The sequence below is a fragment of the Marmota marmota genome, unplaced genomic scaffold (genome assembly GCF_001458135.2).
Source record: "Marmota marmota marmota unplaced genomic scaffold, marMar, whole genome shotgun sequence".
In the NCBI taxonomy this organism is placed as follows: Eukaryota; Metazoa; Chordata; class Mammalia; order Rodentia; family Sciuridae; genus Marmota; species Marmota marmota.
The window spans coordinates 3,909,192-3,933,650 of NW_025999982.1; the positions used below are offsets into that span (position 1 = coordinate 3,909,192).

The window sequence follows — 24,459 nt, forward strand, 5'->3', positions numbered from 1 at the left end:
ACTGTTACTAGAGACAAATTAACCATGAGTTCTAGGTCAACCCTGGCATAGCCTAAAGGATTTGCTAATGGACTAGATGTAAGAAATCCCATAAGTCATTTTTTTTTTGTAGTTGTAATTGGACAGAATGCCTTTTATTCTATTTGTTTATGTGGTGCTGAAGATTGAACCCAGTGCTTCACACATGCCAGGCAAGTGCTCTGCCACTAAGCTATAGCTCTAGCCCTCCATAAATTCATTTGAAGGAAACAAAACAAATTATATAAAGGGTATATATAAGATTGGAAAAAAGAAATTAAGTATCCATCATATGCTAGATTACCTTTCTTCATAACTATCACAATAAACTGTAGGGGTAAACAATTATTCCCATTTTCTAGCTGAAAAACCTGGATACCTGAGGTGGGTAAGTAATTTATCTAAAGTCCTAAAAATATCAAGTAATACTCAACACTCAAAACTCAAGTCCATGACTTCAAATTGTGTGTGTCCCCTATGCAGAACTACTTTATTGGATCTTTATGCAAAATTACAGAAACTTAATAACTCTTACATAACAACATAAGGTAATGGGTGATCATGGTCTACTCTTTCACTGTAGAGATAGCTTTAGTTCTAGGATTTATAACTGGGTTTGAAACTCAAATGAGCAAAGGGAGAACAAATCTGTGGCAGTGAACTGAAACTGTCAGCATGTACTCAAGAGTTCTTTTTTTTTTTTTTGATGCTATAAAGAAAAGGCAAACCAGTAAGAACTGAAAAGACTTCAAAAGGAACAAGGTAATCCTGGTTTGAAACAGAGAGCACATTTAAGGCAATCTCTGTTTTCGCCCTTATGTAGCTAATGTGCTTAAAAGAAGGAAGGCAGGCCAGGCATAGTAGTGCATGCCTGTAATCCCAAGGACTCCAGCAGCTGAGGCAGGAGGACCACAAGTTCAAGGTCAACCTCAGAAAATTAGCAAGGCCCTGTCTCAAAATAAAAATTAAAAAAAAAAAAGGGGGGGCGGGGATGTAGCTCAGGGTAAAAGCATCCCTGGGGTTAAACAACAACAACAGAGAGAGAGAGAGAGAGAGAGAGAGAGAGAGAGAAAAGAAAAGAAAATAAACAAAAACACCGGGCAGAAAGTAAAAATAAACGATTTACTCAAATTTCCCAGGGAAGTACCTTCTAATAAGATGAGAAACAAAAGATTAGTCATTGCCTTTACTCTTAAAATATTTGGAAACAGGAAAAAATAATAGGATTATTCATAAAAAAATCTTCAAATACTCTTAAAAAAAGTTCTATCCATAGTATTCTATACTATACTTTATGGAAAAAATAAGGGGATATATGAAAAAAACAAACATGCATCTGCTCTTCTCTGCAAAAGAAATATGGGAACCAAACTGTACTACAAATGAATAAAAACTACACTAAAGAGAGTGAGAAAGAAAAAATTTTCCTAAATTAAAAACCCTAGATAAGGTCTGGGGTTGTGGCTCAGCAGTAGAGTGCTCGCTTCACATGTGTGAGACCCTGGGTTCGATCCTCAGCACCACATAAAAATTAACAAGTGAAATAAAGGTATTGTGTCCAACTACAACTAAAAAACAAATATAAAAAAAATTAAAACCCTAGATAATTATTTCCTGCTTAGGAAATGTGTTTTTCATGGGGCCATGGGTTAGTAATGCTAAGACTACTTCATAAGCATTCTAGGGTAGCACAGATAAGAAAAAAGTTTCAAATGAGCAAAGGGAGAACAAATCTGTGGCAGTGACCTGAAACTGTCAGCATGTACTCAAGAGTTCTTTTTTTTTTTTTTTTTTTAAGAGAGAGAGAAGAGAGAGAATTTTTTAATATTTATTTTTCAGTTTTTGGTGGACACAATATCTTTATTTTATTTTATGTGGTGCTGAGGATCGAACCCAGCGCCCCGCGCATGCCAGGCAAGTGTGTTACCGCTTGAGCCACATCCCCAGCCCCTCAGAGTTCTTTTAATTGTTTTTGGTACCAGGGATTGAACCCAGGGGCATTTACTCACTGAACCACATTCCCAGCCCTCTTTATATTTTATTTATAGAGACAGGGTCTTGCTAATATGCTTAGGGCCTCACTAAATTGCTGAGGCTAGCTTTGAACTCACAATCCACCTGCTTCAGACTCCGAAGCTACTGTGATTACAGGCATATGCCACCATGCCCAGTTTACTCATGATTCTTAATACATATGAAGATTGAAAAAGAAATACATAGAGCGCGCGCGCGCGCACACACACACACTTCCTGCCTCTGTCTGCTAAGACATTCTAGAAGCAGTCCTACAGTGCAAGCACACCTAGCACCCAGATCTTGGTTTCTAAATACCCCTTTCTAATAAAAGTCGTCTTTGGAGGCAAGGCTGATTCTAGGCCTGGAGCAAAGAAATTTTAAGATGAGCCTAGAGCATCAGAAAATAGGGAAGTGCAAAAACAAAAACAATGCCCCCAAACAAAACAAAACAAAAAACCCAATGGGGATATGTTGAAAAAATAAAAAAGCCAACTTAAAGAAGTTTTCAATGGCCAAATCTGGTATAATCTGAGCAATAAAATAAGAATAGTAATGAAAAATGACTAACAGAAGAAAATAAATACCCACAGATACATAATGATATAAACAATATATACATATGGGAGAAAAGGCTGCTTTTCCTGACAGTAGAATTTCAGTTAATAAATTTGGAAAGAACAATGGAAATAGAAAAATTGCCATTAGTCAAATACCACAGTAATCATTATTTTATCCAAAAATCATTAATCATTAATGGATGAGCATATGATAATGCTAATCATTAATGATAATAAGCATATGAAGGTATGATGTGAACCAACCTGCACAGTGTCAGCATTTTTCTTAATGAAATACTTAGTAATTACAAAGTGCAAAATAGTAACTTTAATAGAAGAGAAACAAGGCAGACTTCACCTTAAACAAGAGATCTAAGTTATCAGCAGTAATGAGACATCAAAACCATGTACCTCTTGATAATGATGAACCCAGAAGGGCACAACATCACTCCTATGATATTTTTCAAAAATGCATAACCTCAACATCAGAGGAAACTAAACTGAAAGATATTCTACACAAAGGCCAGTCATCTTCAAAAGTGCCAGAGTCATGAAAAACAAAGCCTGAAGACCTATCACACTGGAGGGGAATTATAGGGACATGACAACTAAATATACTACTAGATCCTGAATTTGATCCTAGATCAGAAAGGGACATTATTGTGGTAATTGGTTAGATTCAAGTAAGATCTGCAGACAGTTAACAGTATTGTTATCAATGTTAATTTCCTGATTTTGATAAATATCCTGTGGTTAGGTAAGATCTTTAACATTAGGGGAAGCTGGGTGAAGCACATAAGGGAACTTTTTGTAAGAGTTTTGCAACTTTTCTGTAAGTCTAAAATTATTTCAAAACAGTTAAAATATGATTCCCATTGAAAGTATTACCAAAAACAAGATCTAATTTCGACTATAGTGACAGTTTTGAGATCTTGTCTATAATCGTCTGACAAAAATATACAGTTTAAAAACACATTATGAGTTCAACAACTCATAATGTGTTTTTAATCTGAGGAGTTTCTGTATCATAGGAAAAAAGCTGTTGTATATGCATTTGAAACTTTTCATAATAAAAAATTAAACAAATGATATAAATAAATTTAAGTGTCTATTAAAATAGTGAAGACAATTTTTGATCATTTCCATAGCTTTCATAAACCTTTAGAATTCTATCACAGATTTTTAGGACTGGTAGAACCTTAGAAACCAGAGGTCCAACCCCTACTTCAATGTCTAAAAAGGAGTCAAAAGACCAGAAGTGAGGTCTAGCTACACCTGGAACCCTACCTCCTGATTTCTGGCCTGGGTTCTTTCTCTGACATACATCTGATGACCTCTTCATTTAGTGTAAAACTTACCACAAATGACAATGTTCTAAACACTTCAACTACAATATTTCGTTGAATATTTACAACTCCTTTCAATAAAAAGACAACTAAATTTGATGTAACATAGACTTTGGAAATGAAATACAGTTCCAAAGTAGTATCTACACTATTAAAAATAAGAACATCGGGGCTGGAGTTGTGGCTCAGTGGTAGTGCACTTGCCTAGCATGTGTGACGCACTGGGTTCAATTCTCAGCACCACATACAAATAAATAAAATAAAGGTCCATAACAACTAAAAATGTTTTTTAAAAAAAACAAGAACATCAACTATTTTGGTTAACTGTTTTAAATAATACGGATTGAACCCAGGGCACTCAACCACTGAGCCACATCCCCAGCTCTTTTTTTAAAATGTATTTAGAGACAGGGTCTCGCTATGTTGCTTAGAGCAGGTGGATTGCAAATTCAAAGCCAGCCTCTGCCTCCCAAACCATTGGGATTACAGGCTGTAATCCCAGCGTGTGTGACTGTGCCCAGCTCCTGCCTTTAAAAAAAAATTTTGAGACAGGGTCTAGCTAAGTTATCCAGACTTCAGTGCCTTGAATTTGTGATCCTCTTGCCTCAGCCTCCCAAGTTGCTGAGATTGCCAATACACTTGGTAACTCTTTATTTTAAATAAACCTTTTATAATAATAGTTCATGTTATTTAGTGATTTGGGTTTTTTCTTTTTCATTTTTTAAAACGTTATTTATTTATTCTAATTTGTTATACATGACAGAACACATTTCAATTCAAAGTACACATATAGAGCACAATGAGCTATGTTGCTCAGGTTGGTCTTGAACTGCCGGACTCCAGAAATTCTCCTGTCTCAGATTGCCAAGTAGTCAGGACTATAGGTGCATGCCACTGCACCTGGCTTTTGAATTTTTCTGTTTCTTTCTTTTTTTAATATTTATTTATTTGTTTGTTTATTTGTTTATTTATTTTTAGTTGTTGGTGGACCTTTAGGCTTTTGAATTTTTCTTTCTTTTTAAATATTTATTTATTTTTAGTTGTTGGTGGACCTTTATTTTATTTATTTGTATGTGGTGCTGAGAATTGAACCCAGTGCCTCATACATGCTAGGCAAGCGCACTACCACTGACCCACAACTCCAGCCTTGAGTTTTTCTTAATGCAAGTATTTCTTTATGTTTCCTTTTTGAAGGATTCAAATCAATAATGGTATCTTTTAAACATTTATACATGTAGAAAGTTTTACTAAATACCAAATATGTGTTGGACCCTGAAGCAAATGCTGAAAATAAAAAGATAAAGAAAGATGCTCGTTTTCAAATGCTCACTAAATACTTGGGGAAACAGGCAAATACTCATTGTAATATAAAGTGATATGTCCTGGGTTGGGGATGTGGCTCAAGTGGTAGCGCGCTCGCCTGGCATGCGCAGGACACTGGGTTTGATCCTCAGCACCACATAAAAATAAAATAATGATATTGTGTCCACCTAAAACTAAAAATAAATATTGAAATATTGAAAGAAAGAAAGATAGAAAGATGTCCTATACAGGGTGGTATATACAATGTGTTCTGGGAGGGAAGAAGAACAATCAGTTATCATAGGGAGATGGGTTTGAGAGTCCTAAAAGGGATTACAATCCAGTGTTCTGTTTAGTAACTTTGTAAGCTTGGGCAATTTTTATACATCCCTGAACTCACTTTTTTCTCCTGGGGATAATAAATCTTATCTCATAAGGTCATCGTGAGACACAAATTAATAAATATGTGAGACTATTAATATAGTTGTTGGGACCCCCAAAGAGTCCTGACTGAGAATTCCTTGATGGATGGAATTGCCTTTTATTCATTTTGGAGTTCATCGAGACCGGCAGGGTGCCTGGCATGCACACGTTAAATTAATACTTACTAAATGAAGTCATTTAAATAAATGTTGAATCTAAAACTATTCTTGAAGTATATTCAATGTTTATTTCTATAAACAGAGTTTTTAAAACAATTTCCATTTCATCCACTAAATAGAACCCAAGTTTTATACTTACTTTCTACAGTTGCTCCTTCATTTGGGTTTGAATACCCCTCTCCTTTCCGTTTGATTCTCCTGATAATGCCTGCATCTTCAAATAAATCCTCTCCTTTGAAATCCAGGAGCTCAATCTAGAAAGGAAAAAAAGATTTAGCTGAGAAAGGATCAAACAAAGCCAATTTAACATATGTAAAGGCAACTGATTTTTCTTTCATTTTACAAATAAAACTTTTAAAAAACTTTGTTATTGGAAAAATAGGGGAAAAAAACGCACTGTACTTTTCAATACTTGGAAAGAACTTTGTGTAAGGATAATGTCTAGGACTATATCCTGTGGGGCTGCAGTGCAAAGACAGACAGGAAATACTAGGAAAACTGCCTTGTGGGCAAAAAGCCAGAGTGACAAGGTGCTGGCACAGAACTTGATGTCTGACTCTGAGGCCACCACTTTTCTACCCCAAAGTTATGAAGTTCCATTTTCAAAATATAAGAATAAATCCTAGGAATCTGGCCTACAACTGACTGAAAGTGTGTATCACCCAGTTAGAACAGTTCTTAATATTAGGTTTTTACAAACATGTATAGTTAATTCAAAATAGGAAAAACAGCATATCACAACCTACTACTTCCAATAAAGACAGATCTATGACATTTATAAAACTTTATGATGTGAAAATAACTTAAAATTTGGTATAGGCATATTTCAACATTTATCTCCACCACTTTCATCCTTGTACTTCTAAGTATGTCAGACTTATACTTCTGTCCAGAACCTTTATTTTTAAGTCTAGTGTCTTTTGTTTATTTGGATATGCCCTTTCTGTGCCAGAGACACGTTTCTAAGAAAGCACTGGCACACATCCCTATAGTTTGTGGGAAATAATTCAAGAAGCCAAGCTCCAAAATAAATAAGTTGGATCTGATTCTCAATAGCAAGCTCAGCTCCTTGTTCCATTCATTGACTGCTGCTTCAAAGGCAACCCTATAGCAGAACAGATGTTGACAAGGCTCAGAGATATACTTGCCTCAAAAAAAAGAGTAGCATTTGAGGGAATTTTAGGGAGGCTGCCTGCTGAGCCATACGCATATTCTGGTTTGCAAAGCAAATGGCAGACCTCTCCTTTCTTCATGGTAGCCACCCCAATGTCCCATGCCTTGATAACTTGACCTAAGAGAAAAGAAAAGGTATAGGTCATATTTAAAAAGATGTGACTTTCACAAAACAAGAGTCAAACAAATTTCCAATTTTTCACACTGTATACTTGGCTAGAAATTATGGGTTGTAAGGCAGAACTCAGTAAAAGCTACATGCAAAGAAATAAATTATGATTTTTTTGGAAGACTATCAGAGAAGATTCCCTGCTGAGGAGGATGAAAGTGGTATCAAAGATCAAGTCTTTGAAAAGTAGTGGTAACATAATCCATGAAATGTGGCTGTGCTGCAACTGTTCCTTTCAGCCATAATAATAAGTGCATGTTTTCTAGGCAGAGATGGAACAAAAATAGTATGGAAAAAGGAGTTTGTCCTAAGGAAGCTTATAATTTAGTTGGGGAGAAAAAAAACAAAATCACAAAACAACTAAAAAAGTATAAATTGTATAAAAGGGTCCAAGAAACAAATTTTTTAAAAAATTTAGAATCAGAAAAAACTGTTTCTTCAGACAAAAAAGTGTGTGTCCTCTTATCAAATAATAATAATTCATAATCCTGCTGGGTGTGCTGGCAAACGCCTGTAATCCCAGCAGTGTGGGAGGCTGAAGCAGGAAGATCACAGGTTCAAAGCTAGCCTCAGCAAACTTAGCAAGGCCCTAAACAACTAAGCAAGACCCTGTCTCTAAACAAAATATAAAAAAGGGCTAAGGATATGGCTCAGTGGTTAAATGCCCCTGGGCTCAATCCCTAGTAGTATACACGCATACAAACACACACAAAAAAATCAAAATCCTTTACTTTTTTGCAATTTCAGGAAACTTAAAAGTTAAATGTAGAACTCTGCTAAGATTACATAATTGTAATCTCAATATTTACAGTTTTATCATGTTCATCTTTAACTATATCTTACTGTAAGTAGTCTCAAACTCTTTGGGGAAAATGAAAGTAATTTAAAAGAATAAAAATTTATACTTGTGCTATGTCAATCAAACACTCAAAGTAGGATAAGATATTCAAAGTAGGATAAGATAAGCTATGAACTGCAGAAGTGAATTTGGAAGTTAACTGTTATCTTGGATTGAGAGCTGAAGGTAGGTCATTAGAATAAGGAGAACCCAACATAAAGTTATGTAAGTAGGAATGAACAAAGCACTTATTGCTTGATTTCAGCTTAGTCTTCATTAAATACTAGAATTTTTTGAAATGTTATCTCCACTTACTTTAGTTAAAATTTTACATAAGTAATACATACCTGCTATCAAAACACAAAAGAAAAAGATACATATATTGGTAAAAGGTCATTTATCTCTTCTTGTAAAAAGCTTCTGTTGTGTTTACTTCCAGTGTGTGCTATCACTTTTTTTAAATTAAAAACATATGATAGTATACTATACATTCAATACTGAACTGCTTTTCTCCCTCCCCATCCTAAACTGCTTTTCACTTAATATATTCTTCTCCATCAGTAGAGTGGACAACATGCATTTTAGCGATTAAAAGTGCTAGACTGAATATCAGGTCTGCCCTTTACTAGCTGTTGTGCAAGTTATTTAATCTCTGTGGGGTCAGTTTCCTCATTTGCAAAACAGGTGACCGTTTCTTCCATATGGTTGTAATAAGAATTACTAGATAAAACATGTCAAATGAATGGCACACTGCCTGGCATATGATGCTTATTTTTATTTCTGTTCTTGTTAGAGATAGAATCTTGCTATGTTGTCAAGGCTAGTTTTGAACTCGGGCTCAAGTGATCCTCCTGCCTCAGCCTCTCGTAGCTGGGACTATAGGTGCACACCACCACAACTGGCTATAATATGTATTTTAATAAAGAAAAGCCAGGGTCGTCATCGTTGTCACCCCCATCACAGATATATTTGCTAATATTCTGTGTAACATTACAATCTCCTACTCAGAAACATATTACAAACAACAGCCTCTAATGAGTATTGCCCATGACTATTTATGAAAAGTGTATTTAGAGGCTAAATTCCTACAGATGCAAAGGTGACATGCATTTTATATTTGACAGATATTGCTCAAGTGCCTTTCCAAAATAGCTACATCAATTTATATGCTCACCACATGTAGTTCTGTTGTGAAAACAATCCACAATCCTCAGAAGAAACTCAAAGTCTGCTGTTGATGGGCTGCTTTCCTTTCACTGATACTCTTCACTGTGCTGTGGTTTAGCACTGAAAACCTCTGCTCTTCTAAATTATAACTGATATGTTAAGACAAATTCCTTATATGCTCCTTCAGGAAATCTGCACATTGGAGGAGGTACTATTGTGTATTTGCTCAAGACATTTGGCCAATTACTGAGAAGCAAAGGTCTGTGTTTTGTACTAAGAATACAAAGATAGGTCATTCCCTTCTTCCTTTCAGGGAACATGCAATGTAGTATGGCTGGGGTGGGGGGAAGATACACATGTGCATTGTTTTTTTTGGTTTTTGTTTTTTAACAAAACATGGAAAGCACTAAAATAAGAGTATTAACACAGGCACAGAGAAGGGGTGATTAATTCTGCCTGGTCAGGTGAGGGCAGGCAAAAAAGGCCTAATTCATGGGTGTTATCCATATTAGACCTTAGAAGTTTGAAACACCAGCCTGTCAATTAAACCCAAAGGAGCCCCACATTAAAGAAATCATGCCAGTACTTTTTGCTCTTCTTCTTTGGAACATTAAAGAACACTGGGAACCTTAATAGTTCTTTTACACAAAGCTTCAGAAACGGATGAAACACACTGAGCAAAGAGTCAGACTCACAGTAACACAAGTACATTTCTAAAAACCACAAACATTGGGGCTCTTAAAGAACATTTCCCCCCGGTTTTTGAAAAATAATACATACTTACAGACTATCAGGAAAGCACAGAAGATACAATTAAAAACCCTCTGAAATTCTAGCATCTGGGGAAACTTCTATCAAATCCTTGATTCATTTCCTTTTAATTATATATGTATACTTTGCATATTAAATATTTACATGCCCATTCTTAAAGCTGCAGTCATAATTGTACATGGTTTTATAGCCCACTCTTCATATTTCAGATTATATGAGCATTTTTCTTATAATAAATATCTAAAAACATGACTTAATAACTATATATACTATTCTATCTTTTGAAAATACCATATTGTCTTTAACAATTATCAAATTCCAATGAAAAAAAAATTTTTTTTTTAATACTTATTTTATTTTTAGTTTTCGGCGGACACAACATCTTTGTTTGTATGTGGTGCTGAGGATCGAACCCAGGCCGCACGCATGCCAGGCGAGCGCGCTACCGCTTGAGCCACATCCCCAGCCCTCCAATGAAAATTTTGCACCTAAATTGCTACATAAATTTCTTTGTATAGTAAAAGCCTCTGACTTGACACAATCAGGATTGGTTGTAGGTTAATTTAAAATATTGCTTTAAGCAAGGAACCATACAAACTTTTAAAATTTAAAACATATAAAGTGGATCAATTCATGTGTATGTTAAAGGCCAAGGATGTCTTTAAGGCTCTTTAGGAACAAGAGTTCCATATCATCTTTTTTTTTTTTTTTTAACTTTTCTTTTTTTAATTGTAGATGGACACAATATCTTTTTATTTATTTTTATGTGGTGCTGAGGATTGAACCCAGTGCCTCACATGTGTGAGGCTAAGTCCTCTACCACTGAGCCATAACCCCAGCCCCCATATCATCTTTACTATATAAATCACACTCATAATATATCACTTGCAATTTAAAATTTAAGTTTCTTTAATATCTCAATTATTTACCTGCTTTTTATCCTGAAGAAGAAAAAAAATAAGGAGAATAAAGATTTTGTTTTGATTGGTCTCAGATGCCTTTCTTTTTGTACTATATTTTGGATTGAATTAAATTTTGGGAAGTGAATAAATTTCACTTGTTACAATGTGAGTTTCTCTAAGGTGAAGCAAGACTCAGAAGATAGTATGTCTGGGGCTGGGGATGTGGCTCAAGCAGTAGCGCACTCGCCTGGCATGCGTGCGGCACGGGTTCGATCCTCAGCACCACATACAAACAAAGATGTTGTGTCCGCCGAAAACTAAAAAATAAATATTAAAAAAATTCTCTCTCTCTCTCACTCTCTCTTAAAAAAAAAAAAGAAGATAGTATGTAAAGTAATTGACATGTAGGATCCGTCTGGTTAACAATATATTCTGAAAAGGCCATTTTGCCTGCCCATCCCTAATTCAACAGCCATTTAAAAAACACTTTTAGCATTTTTTAACATGTATTTCTAGATGTTGGTAGGCTTTATTTTATTCATTTATTTATATGTAGTGCTGAGAATTGAACCTAGTGCTTCACACATGCTGGGCAAACACCTTAACACTGAGCCAAAACCCCAGCCCCACACTTTTAGCATTTTGCCTTAATAAATCTTTCTAAAACATTCAACCTGATTTTTATAGTTAATTCTTTTCTTTGTATAGTAATTCCAGTGTTTTATATACTATTTAATGAAACTATATAAATTACTGAAAGTACTATAGGTATAAACAGATTTCAAGTGATTCTTAATGAGTCTGAGAAGGCAAAAAAGCAGTCCCTGACATCTGGAAACTGCTCAGACATGTCCAGCTGTAGGCCTTAGTATTATTCAAAGCTGGCATGGGAGGCCGTGTTACTCTCCTATTGGACATGAACAATGTAACAAAACATCACTATCAGACAAGTTCACTCAGATACAAAGGTAAATTGAGACAAAACACTTCTAAACTTTGTCTAAGCCCGGACAAAAAAAATAAGGTCACCCTGCACCCTACAAAATGCCAAACACCCCCCTCTCCTGGCTAATATGAGTGACTGCTGTTTCTTTACCAGTCAGAATTTTAAGCTTTCCTCTACTCCAGCCCAACCTCTTTTAATAAAATTTATTAAGACACTTAAACATAGAATCATCCTACATCCTAACAGTGTCCAATACAAAACAAAGCCCTGCTTCCTTAGAATTCCCCAAACTTTTTAAAAATTTCTTTTCTTCATACTTAGACATGCTGCTGTTTCCCATGGTATACTGTCCTCCTTGGTAAGTAATGAACTAAACTTGTTCAAATATGATGTGGCTGCAGGGCATGGACAAGGTCCACACAACTGGTGGGAGCAGAATGTGAGACCACACCGCAGAGTGGGTAACCAGCTGTATTACTCAGGTTATTTGCAAAATAATGAAAGCATTAGTAAGTGTGGAGTTGATTAAGCAGCTTCTACTATATTACCTAGGCTAAACTCTTAGAAACAGAATTGCCAGGACAGAAGCATAAACCTTTTGAAGATTTTTATCTTTAGGATTTAGCTGTTGGTAAAATACACCAAAAATACACAAACACAATTTATTCTTCCATTTGATCTGGACTTCAATTTTACTAGCTCAAACACAATTTACTTTATCAATTTTAGAAGTCCTATTTCATTTGTAAAAGAATATAAAATAGGGCCGGGGATGTGGCTCAAGCGATAGCGCGCTCGCCTGGCATGTGTGCGGCCCGGGTTCGATCCTCAGTACCACATACAAACAAAGATGTTGTGTCCGCCAAAAACTAAAAAATAAATATTAAAAATTCTCTCTCTCTCTCACTCTCTCTTAAAAAAAGAGTCTTTATTTAAAAAAAAAAGAATATGAAATAAGATACATAAATGTAAAATGTAGCTATCCCCTAAGTTTACATACTTTTTAATGTCTATATAACTACTGACAATTTAAAAAGTTTAAAAGTTGTCAGTGGATTGGTACATTCCTGTAACCCTGAATAATGCAGGATTTCAAATTCAAGGCCTGCCCAGGCAACTTAACTATCTCAAAAAATTATATTTTAAAATGCTTTGGGTATGACTCTACTTCATGCACAACCAGAGAAGTGAAAAATTCTGCTCCATTTGTATACAATGAATCGAAGAGCTTTCTACTGTCAAATGTAACCGATTAGAACTAGTAAATTAATTAATTTTTAAAAAACCGTTTTGGGCATATAGCTCAACAGCCCTTGGGTTCAATCCCCAGTACCAGGAGTGGGAGGGGGGGGAAGCAGGGGAGTTTAAAAGTACACAAAATGCAGTATAAAAGCAATGCACTAGACGGGCACAGTGGTACACACCTGTAATCCCAGTGGCTTGGGAGGTGGAGGCAGGAAGATGAAAAGTTCAAAGCCAACCTCAGCACCACCGAGGCACTAAGCAACTCAGTGAGACCCTGTCTCTAAATACAAATTAGGGCTGGGGATGTGGCTCAGTGGTTGAGCACACCGGTCTCCCTCCCTCCCCCCAAAAAAGCAATGCACTAGGGGCTAGGGATATAGCTTAGCTGATAGAGTGCTTGCCTCACATGCACAAGGCCCTGGGTTCAACCCCCAGCACCATTATTTAAAAAAAAAAAAAAAAAAAAAGCAATCCACTATATTTTTGCTTTCTTCTATAGTACTGTATAATATATTCCATTAGTCTGGTATTCTAATATAGTTCATTATATATTCTGATTTTAAAAAATCATACCCCTCCAAACATTTTAATTTAATCACCCAACACTTTCACTCATAATAAAGACCATAGATAGTGACTAGGACTTTTGACTATATAATTATTTTCTTTATTGACTAAAAAAAGTTTAATTGTGATAAAAATTTATTATCCTAATCTGAAAAGTTTTTCCCCAGTGGATGCTTATTATTTTTAGCTATGGATCTTTTATTTTTTTTTTTTTTTGGGTACTGGGGATTGAACCTAGGGCACTTAACCACTTAGCCACATCCCCAATCCTTTTTTATTTATTAATTATTATTACTATTGGTACAAGGAATTGAACCTAGAGGGGCTTAACCACTGAGTCACATCCCCAGCCCTTTTCATTTCAAGACAGGGTCTCATTAAGTTGCTCAAGGATTCACAAAGTTGCGGGGGTTGGCACTGAATTGAGATCCTCCTGCCTCAGCCTCTGGAGTTGCTGGGATTACAGGTATGCACCAGTGCACCCAGCTCCACATTAGTATTCATTTTGACATAATTATAAAAGCATGAAACATAATTTGGTATAATTCAGTCCATAGTACTTCCCCTTTCCCTCCCTTCCTCTCTTCCTTGTTCTCTTTACTCTACAGTTCTGCTATTTACTTATTTTTAGTTGTATTTTTTTAAAAAAATTGGTATACCTTGTAGATATATATAAAGGAGAGATTAACTGTGGTATATTCATATATGTCTATCGGAAAGTTAGATCAGGTTCACTTCACTGTTCTTTCCTTAAGCTGTCCCCCTATATTCCCTTCCTCTACTCCACTAATCTTTCTTCTATTTTCATGGAATTCCTCCCTGCTCTTTTCTTTTCTCTTTATTTTGGATTGGCTTCCACATATTAAAAAAAATTTTTTTTGACCTTTGACTTTCTGGGTCTGGCTTATTTTCATTAGCATGATGGTCTCCAGATCCATTAATTTACTGGCAAATGCCATAATTTCATTTTTTATGGCTGAGTAATACTCCATTGGGTATACAGACCATATTTTCTTTATCCATTTAGCTGTTGACAGACATCTAAGTTGGTTCCATAGCTTGGTTATGGTGAATTATCTTGCTATAAACACGAATGTGGCTGCATCCCTATAGTATGCTGATTTTATCTTTTAAATACATAACAAGGAGTGGTATAGTTGGGTTTTAGGGTAACCACCTACATTTCTTTTTTTTTTCTTTCTTTCTTTTTTTAGGAATCTCCATACTGCTTTCTAGAGTGGTTGCACTAATTTGCAATCCCACCAACAATGTATAAGTGTATCTTTTCTCCCACATCCTTTCCAACATTTATTACTTATATTCTTGATAACTGCCATTCTGACTGGAGAGAGATGAAATCTATGTAGTTTTTTTTTAAATTTTCTTAATTATAGATGGACACAATACCTTTATTTTATTTATTTCTATGTAATGCTGAGGAGTGAACCCAGTGCCTCACACATACAAGTGTGCTGCCACTGAGCTACAACCCCAGCCCTCTATGTAACGTTGATTTGAATTTCCCTAATTGCTAGAGACGTTGAACATTTTTTTTTCATATGTGTTGGCCATTTGTATTTCTTCTTTTGAGAAGTATCTGTTTAGCTCTTTCCCCATTTATTAAATGGGTAATTAGGGTTTTTTGTTTTTATGTTAAGTTTTGAGTCCTTTATATTTTCTGGATATGAATGCTCTGAGAAGCAGGAGGCAAAGATCTGCTCCCGTTTGGTAGGCTCTCTCTTTATGGTCTTGTTTCCTTTGTGGTGCAGACACTTTTATTTGATCCCATACCACTTATAAGCAAATTTGAAATTTTATACCCATTAAACAATTCCCCATTTCCTCCTTCCATTAGTCATTGGCAATCACCATTATATTTTCTGTTTTTATGAATCTGACTACTCTAGATACCTCATATAAATGGAATCACAGTATTTGTCTTTTGTGTCTGGCTTATTTCACTTGCCCTAATGTCCACAAGATTCATCCATGCTGTTGCATGTGTCACTATCTCCTATTTTAAGACTGAATAATATTCCATGTATGTATATATCATATTTTGTCCATCCATTCATCTGACAATGGACATCTGACAATGCTTCCACCTTTTAACTATTGTGAATAAGCTACCGTGAACATAAGTGTACAAATATCTCTTCAAGACCCTATTTTTAATTTGTGTGTGTGTGGGGGGGAGAAATGCTGCACTATTTTTCATAGAGGCTGTACTCTTTTTACATTTCCAACAACAGTGTAGAAAGGTTTAAAGGATTCTATTTCTCCATATCCTTACCAGCTTTCATTTATTTATTTGTTTATTCATTCATTCACTTACCCTTATACTTACTTTAGTATCCATCCTAATAAGATTTGCATTGTGATTTGTACTAAATTTCCCTTATGATGGTGAATCTTTTGAATAACCCTTTTGGAGAAATGTCTATTCAATTCCTTTGTCCATTTTTTTAGTGTTTATTTAAATTCTTTTTTTTTGTGTGGGGGGGGTTACTGAAGATTGAACCTCGGGCCTTAAAACATGCTAGGTAAGCATTTTATCACTGAGAAATATCCCAATACTTTTCATTTTTTATTTTCAGATAGGGTCTCACTAAGTTGGCTAGACTGGCCTCAAACTTTCCATCCTCCTGCCTCAGTCTTTTAAAGTAGCTAGGACTACAATTGTGTGCCACTGCACCCAGCTAACCATTTTTTTAATTAAAAAAAAAATGAGTTGAGTTGTAAAACTTCTTCATGTATTTTGGATATTAACCCCTTATCAGATATATGGTTTATAAACATTTCTCTCCCATTCTGTAGGTTGCCTTTCATTCTGTTGTATTCTTTGACACACAGAAATTTAAAATTCTAAAGTAGCCCAATTTATCTATTTTAAAACAGATTTTTGTTGCTTGTGCTTTTGTTGTCATTTCCAAGAAACTACTGCTAAATCCAACATCATAAAGCTTTACCTGTTTTCTTTTGGGAGTTTTATAGTTCTAGGTCTTACACTTGTCTTTGAACCATTTTTAGTTAATTTTTGCATATCGTGTAAGGTAGGGATCAAATCATTCTTCTTTGATTGTAAAGAATCAGGTAAAACCAATGAAAATACTTTCTTAAGGTTTATTATCTGACTTAAACTTTTTTTTAAATATTTATTTTTTGTAGTTGGACACAATAATTTATTTATTTATTTTTATGTAGTATTGAAGACTGAACCCAGCGCTAGGTGAGCATTCTACCACTGAGCCACAACTACCACCTTACACTTTTGAGAAGGGTTAGAAAAGTTAAATATAAGTTAAATTAAGTTTCCTCAGCATCATTTGTTGAAAAGACTGTCCTTTCTCCCACAAATTGTCCTGGCACCCTTGTTGAAAAGTATGGATTATTAAACATATGTTTACATTTGAAATATAAGAAAATTTAAAGTACTGTATAATGAAAATTATATAGTATTAAACAAAGAAAAGTTTAATTTTTCATAAAGGGATAGAAAAGGAGAACAGGAAAGAAATATTTTTATTATAAAATATTTTCTATCAAAAAACAAAAGTTGGTAAACTCAAAGTTAATTCTTAGTAAGTTTCAAAGTAATTAAAAATGCTAGTTAGGAGGGCTGTGGTGTAGCTCAGTGGTAGAGCGCTTGCCTAGCATGTACGAGGCCCTGAGTTCGATCCTCAGCACCACATAGAAATAAATAAATAAAGGTATTGTGTCCAACGAAGACTAAAAAATAAATATTAAAAAAAAAATGCTAGTCAGGTGTGGTGGCACATGCCTGTAATCCCAGCAGCTCAGGAGGATAGGCAGGATGAGTTCAAAGCCAGTCTCAGCAACTTAGCAAGGCTCTAAGCAACTCAGTGAGACCCTGTCTCTCAATAAAATACAAAATAGGGCTAGGGATGAGGCTCAGTGGTCAAGTGCCCCTGAGTTCAATTCCCAGTATCCCCCAGCCAAAAGCATCTGATTCATTCCTGCTTTGCTTTCACTGATGGATTTCTACGACTAAGCATCAACATCAGATTTCTATTTTAACTATCTGTGCATTTTACTAGTGTTCTGTACATTGAAAACAGAAAATTTTGGATCACCGATAAAAATGACATTGTCTTTTTTCTGTTTGCAATAAATAAGGCAAATTATTTTTTCCTGTATATTTTTCCTCTTATAAATTTTATTTGGTCTTCTTCTAAAAGGATTCTGACAATCATCCCATTCCCTACCAAAAGTACCTGATCACAAATTGAACAAATTAATTTATGAACACTTTTAAAGTGCTCATAATTTCTAATACCACATTCTATTTTTGCCATTTCTCTAATTCTAAGAAACTGATCACAGGATGACTTCTCTCTATCCTCACAGCTTATAATTTAAAACAAACAGGGAAAGAAAATGTATATGATGGCATTATCTGTTCCAAGACAGCCATAGCATCAACTCTGCCAGGGTGAACTATTAAATGCTTGCTTGAAGGCAAAGGTCCTATTTTAATCACTTTTATTTCCCAAAGAACTACAACACAAGATTGTACACAATAAAGAAATGTAATCATGATGCAATACCGAACGTAAATAGATTTAGAAATTTGCTTAGCTTCTCTCAGTCTACACGTTCTGTCTGCTTAATTTGGCTTTTCCCTGCTATCAACTTAGCAACAGAAATAGGAAGCAAGCTTCCTCAAAGTGTAAAGTACCAGGTAAAACCAAAGAAAGTAATTTTTTTAAGTATATTATCTTTTTCTGGTTCAAATTTTTTGGAGGGTTAGAAAAATTAAATATTTTTCCTTAAAATCTTTCCTTACAAATCCTGCATTTCCCTAAACTGCATGTAAAGTCAATTTATTAAGAATATTTTTAAGTGGGAGTAAGAATAGCAATGGAAACTTAAAGGGAGCACCTGGCTGAACCACAAATGACTCAGTGTGGGGTTAGCCTCATGGTTATTCCTCACTAATACATGAATTTTCATAGTTGTATAATGTTATCAAGACTTAAAAGTATATGAGGAAAAAAAAATACTTCAGCTGGTACAGTGATGCATGTCTGTAATCCTAGCTACTAGGAGGCTGAGGCAGGAAGATCACAAGTTTGAGACAATCCTGGTCAATTTAGAAAACTTTTTAAAGGAGGGGGCCAGTGCTGGGAATATATCTTAGAGGCAGAGCTCTCCTGGGTTCAATCCCTAGTACCACAAAAACTAAAAACAAAGCTTTAATTCCCATAATATCAAGCATACTACAGCACTAATTTGCTTTTGATAAACTTCATTAACTATGATGTATCATTCTTATAAAATGTCTGGTATATAGCAGCCACTTAGCACATTCTGTTGACTAGGACCTCCTTTGTTCTTGAACCTGGCTTGGCTTATATTTTAAATCTTAAGATCTAATATAATTTCAGAGAAACTGGGTTTGAATCCTGGCTTTGACGCTGTCTCTCTATGGGCAAATTCCTTAACATCTCTGTATATCAGTCTTCTCATATATAAACAAAAACCCAGAAGAAACAAAAATGGTTGTAGTAGGTACCCAAACAATAAAAGAAAAAATTTGACAAGCTAAACTTCATCCAAATAACTACTGTTTCTTGAAAAACCAATTAAGAAAAGGAGAAGGCTGAAAAGGGACCAAGAGAATATGCTTGCCAAATACATATCTGTCAAAGTTCTTGTCTTGTTAGTACAACTCAGTAGGACAAACAACTGATTCTTTTAAATAGGGCAAAGGTTTGGAAAAACATTTCAGAAAAGAAAATATACAAACATTTACAAGAAAAGATACCTTCTAATTACCAAGGAAATGTGAACAAGAAACAAATGAAATATCATTTCATACCTACTAAAATTAAAAAGAACTGACAATACTAAATGCGATGAGGATGTAAAAAACTGAAATTCATGCATTCTGGTAATGGTAGTCACTTTGAAAATTAACATGTCAGTGTCTCATAAAAACACACACTTATTATATGACCAGCAAGGCTACTCCCAGATATTTATTTACCAAAATAAATGAAAATGTAAATCTATACAAAGATACACATGTGAATGTTCATAACATTATTTATAAAAGCCCCAAACTGGAAACAAACAAAATGTCCAACTTTTGAATGGATACACAGTGACATTTCTTTACTGTGAAACAGGACTTAGCAATTCAACATGAATGAATCTTAAAATCATTGTTAAAGAAGTCAAATACCAACAACAACATATAATTCTATTTATGTTAAATTCTACAAAATGCAAAATTATAACAGAAATCAGATTACTGATTGCCTAGGGTCTAAGGTTAAGGAAGACAAATGACTGCAAAAGGATATAAGAACATGTTTAGGGTTGAAGAAATTGATTATGGTGGTAGTTATAGATTAACAAAATTCAGTAATTGCTTAAAAAGATAAATTTTAACATCTTTAAATAATGTCTCAATAAAATATTTCAGAGAGGCTTAAACACAAATGCTAATATAACTGTCACCTAAACTACATTAGATAAGTTGAATAGAGAATCTAAAAAATAACAGAATTAGCACAAGGATTAAATGAGATAATACATGTATGTATAAGGCCCTTGGCCTATACTGCAAGTACTTAAAAAAAATATTTACTTCATTTTGGTTTAATCTCAATAATAAAAGGGAACTATAGGTATGTGAAAAATCTAAAATTGTTGGTTTATTTCTTTTAGTTCTCAGATCTGAGTGAAAAATATAATTTTTTTAATAATTTTTTTTTTAGTTGTAGATGGACACAATACCTTTATTTTATTTATTTTTATGTAGTACTGAGGCTGGAACCCAGTACCTCACACGCGCTAAGCAAGTGCTCTATCCTGAGCTACTACCCCAATCCCCATAACAGGATTTTTATCTTCAAGTTAGTCATATAACAAAAGCATAAAAAACAACTTCAATGAAGCAGCTATCAGAAGAGAATCTATTTTTCAGCTAGAGATTTAGGTCAGTTGGTAGAGTGCTTGTTTCGTATGCACAAGGCCCTGGGTTCCATCCCCAGCAAACCCCCCCCCAAAAAAGCAATGCTATTAGAATAGAATCCATTTTTCCACACCTTTTTAGGAGTGAGCACGGAGGCAGTAAGACTTTAGTGTTCTTGGATTTATTTATAAGAATATGAATAGAATAACTCATCTCCAAAATCTATCTATCTCCTTCATTTTAATGAAATTTTTTGGCAAGAGGGGGGAGGATGGGAGAAAACAAAACTCCTTTTTTAGAAGTACATATGAAAACCTAGGCCATTTTCATTTTAACTTTTTTTTTCTTGGTACCAGGGATTGAACCAGGGGCACTTTAACCACCGAGTTATATCCCTAGCTGTCCCCCATCCCAGCCCTTTTAAATGTTTTTCATTTTTATTTGAGACAAGGTCTCGCTAAGTTGCTGAGGCTGGCTTTGAATTTGCAATCATCCTGACTCAGCCTCCCAAGCCTCTGGGATTACAGGCATGCACCACTGCACCCAGTTCATTTTAACTCCTTTTTAAGTGAATTATGGATATAGTTTAAGGAATTCAGAACATGTAAAATTCAGTCAAGAAAACTCAGTGATCCATCTCCTCACCTTAATCTCTGTAACATATTCCATGGTAATAATATCCAGTTCATTTTTTTGTCTTTCCTAATGTTCTGGGAGTAAAAAAGATGGCTAAGCATTGTTTCAAAATGCCTGTATGCATAATAAATAGAGTTAGGACCCAAACTGCTATAACACAGTTCTTACCAGTCAAGAACCCAAACAGTGACGATATTAATAAATACCTGAGTGCTTACTTACTATGTGTTAAGCTGAATGCTAAGCAATGATATGCATTATCTTACTTAATCTCAACATCATAAGGTAACATTATATTTAATAGAATGTAATAATAGTATACACAATTATTATCCTCACTTTAGATGAGGAAAATAAAAGTTTAAAAGATGGTACAGAAAAAGTAACGGAAATGTACTATGTGTCAGTATAGCTCAGATTTGTGTATTGACCTATAATGGTGTGGATCTGGAACACCTTCTAAAGACTCATGTGTGGGCTTGTTCCTCAATGCAGTAGTGTTCAGAGGTAGGGTTTTGGGGAAGTGACTGGATCATGAGGGCTCTGATCTATTAATGGATTCATTAATAGATTCATCTATTAATGGATTAGAAGGTAGGTCCTGGAAGAGTATTTCTATTTCTTATCCTTGGTACATGCACACTCCTCCCCCTCCCCTGCCCAGTTTGCCAGCCACCATGAGGTGAACAGCTTTTCTCTGCCATGCCCTCCTGACATAATGCTTTGCCTCATCTCAGGCTCAAAGCAGTGGAGCCAGCCAACCATAAATTAAACCTTCTGAAACTATGAGTCAAAACAAGTTTTCCTTTAAGTTGTTTATGTCAGGCATTTTGGTCACAGTAACAAACAGCTGATTAGCACAGTACCTTATCTTTTTTTCATTTTTTAAAAATTATTTTTTAGTTTTAATTAGACCCAATACATTTATTTTAATATGGTGTTAAGGATCGAACCCAGGGCCTCACACGTGCCAGGCTGAGCCACAACCCCAGCCCCTTTTTTCATTTTTTAAAAAAAATTTTTGTTAGCTGTATAAAACAAGTTTTTAAAAATTATTTTATTTTATTTATTTATTTTTATGTGGTGCTGAGGACCAAACCCAGTGCCTCACACATGCTAGGCAAGCACTTTGCCACTGCGCTACAGCCTCAGCCCCTGATATGTATTTTTCTTAAATGTGACTTTTACAGACCGGCTCTTATAATTCTATTTAAAACACTGAAGTCACACAGAATCCCAAAATTAGCATAGAACAGCTTCTGAAATATTTTTTTATGTATTTCTTTTGGAGATGTAAACTACAAGGGGTCAAGAGAATTCAATAGACAGTATTTATGCTATATTCTATATTATTTTTTCATTTTGTTTAAGTGGCTACTGCTACATGTGTGAATTATAAACTACCTAACTAATGCTTGTTGTTTTTTTTAAACTATTTTATCTTTTAAAAAAATATTTTTTTAGTTGTAGATAGACACAATGCCTTTATTTTATTTATTTATTTTTATGTGGTGCTAAGAATCGAACCCAGTGCCTTACACATGCTAGGCAAGTGCTCTACCACTGAGCCAAAAACCCAGACCCTGCTTGTTGTTTTATAGACAAACACATTGTGTTACAAAGGGTTTAGGATATACATTGTTCTTTCCTAATATTTCTAATTAGGACAGATAGGCCACTTTACAGTTGTCTCTAAAGGTCTGTTACTGTGTTGATGTTTGTCTTTATGACTTTGTACCTGCATTCTTTACAAAAGCTGTAAGAATGGAACTCTTAAAGTGCTCTACAGATTCTTATTTATAGGAGCAGGGAAGGTTAGGTGGTTTACTCATGCTTGCTTACCACAGGAACAAAGAAGACAGGAACCCCAATTTCCTAACACCCAGCTCTATGTTCCTCCCATAAAACCATACTGTCTCTACACAGGTGTATCATAGGTATGAAATCAACTGAAAGTTGCCTATTTTTTTCTTTCAACTTGTATTTTTAAAAAAGAACTCAGGAAATCTTTTCATTCTGTTCAAAATTCTAGGAAACATGAAAGACTCATTCTCTATAGTATTTTACTGAGAAAATCTCGACAGAGAAGGTGGCAGCATAAATTCTCAGCAATTCTTAACTCTACTTGCCAAGACAACTGCTGAGAGATGACCTGTTATCTTAAATCTTCAATTTCCTCAAGACAGAAATTCTAAAGGTAGAGTAATAATTTGGGGGACAGTAAGAACAAGGAGATCTAATGAGGCTGGTCACTCTGAGATTATCCAAATTAAATAATGATGCCATAGCCATTCTGGTAGCACAGAAGGGTTCACTTCTCTAAATCACCAAAAGAAAAGAAAAAAAAAAAAAAACCTAAAAAATAACTGTCATAATTATCTGCTATGTCAGAGAAAGACCATTTTTTATTTTGATTGCTATCTTATTCAAACACAAATTATTATCACAGCCATTAACTCACTAAAGACCTAAAGGAGAAGGGGAATAGTAGCACAGCTAGCACAAAAGCCTGGAAAGAGCACAGGTGGGCAGGAAACACATGCCACCATGACACACAAACACATGTCACCAGGGAAGGCGGAATGATAGAGAGGTAGAAAGATTTTATTGCTTACTGGTTCCTTTTCCAGATCTATGTTTGGTTAGCAATTCAACTATCAACAGAATCAGAAAGAGAAAGGAATTATAGTCAACCCTGAACCATGGATGGTAGATAAGGGGAATTAACCGTTTTAACATCTCACACTTAATCTAGAAATGAATTAGACCTGCCTATAGCAAACAAAAAGACAAGACATTATAATTCAGCCACTAGCATCCAACTAGTCAAATGGTCCACAAAATTAAATTTTATGTATGGACTCTTATTCTTACAAGATTAAAGGAAATAAGAATACCAAAACAAATGACATTTTAAAATACTTGAAAAGAAATAGGTAAAAAATCATATTTAACTCTTAAAAACAGAAGTTCTCAACCTTTTCTTCCTCATATTGAAAACTGAGAATTACTACTGGGGTGGGAGGTATAATAGCTCAGTAGTAGAAATGTAGAAGGCCCTAGGTTCTATCCCCATACTAAAATAAATAGATAAGTTGAGGACTAAAAAGAGCTTTTATTTACATGGTACATCCATTGATTAATATTAAAACTAAAAGTTATTTAATAATTCATTGTAAAACAACCCCATATTAACATAAATCACTTAATTTTATAAAAATAACTATTTTCCAAAACAAAACAAAATTAGTGAAAAGAATA

At 34.8% G+C, this 24,459-nt stretch overlaps 1 protein-coding gene and 1 non-coding gene across 5 annotated transcripts in view; one reads left to right on the forward strand and one right to left on the reverse strand.

Moving 5' to 3' along the window:
* Window positions 1-24,459, reverse strand: part of Fkbp5 (FKBP prolyl isomerase 5) — a 110,641-nt gene that overhangs the window by 33,710 nt on the left and 52,472 nt on the right. For all 4 annotated transcript variants that reach the window (XM_015487605.2, XM_048805178.1, XM_015487604.2 and 1 more), the window contains 2 exons: window positions 6,990-7,132; window positions 5,981-6,095 (listed from right to left, as the gene is read on the reverse strand). In XM_015487605.2, the coding sequence (XP_015343091.1) occupies window positions 5,981-6,095; window positions 6,990-7,132 (258 nt within the window). The remainder of the gene's footprint in view (window positions 1-5,980; window positions 6,096-6,989; window positions 7,133-24,459) is intronic.
* Window positions 17,240-17,311, forward strand: Trnaa-agc. The gene has a single exon. It is a non-coding gene; the product is annotated as a tRNA-Ala (tRNA).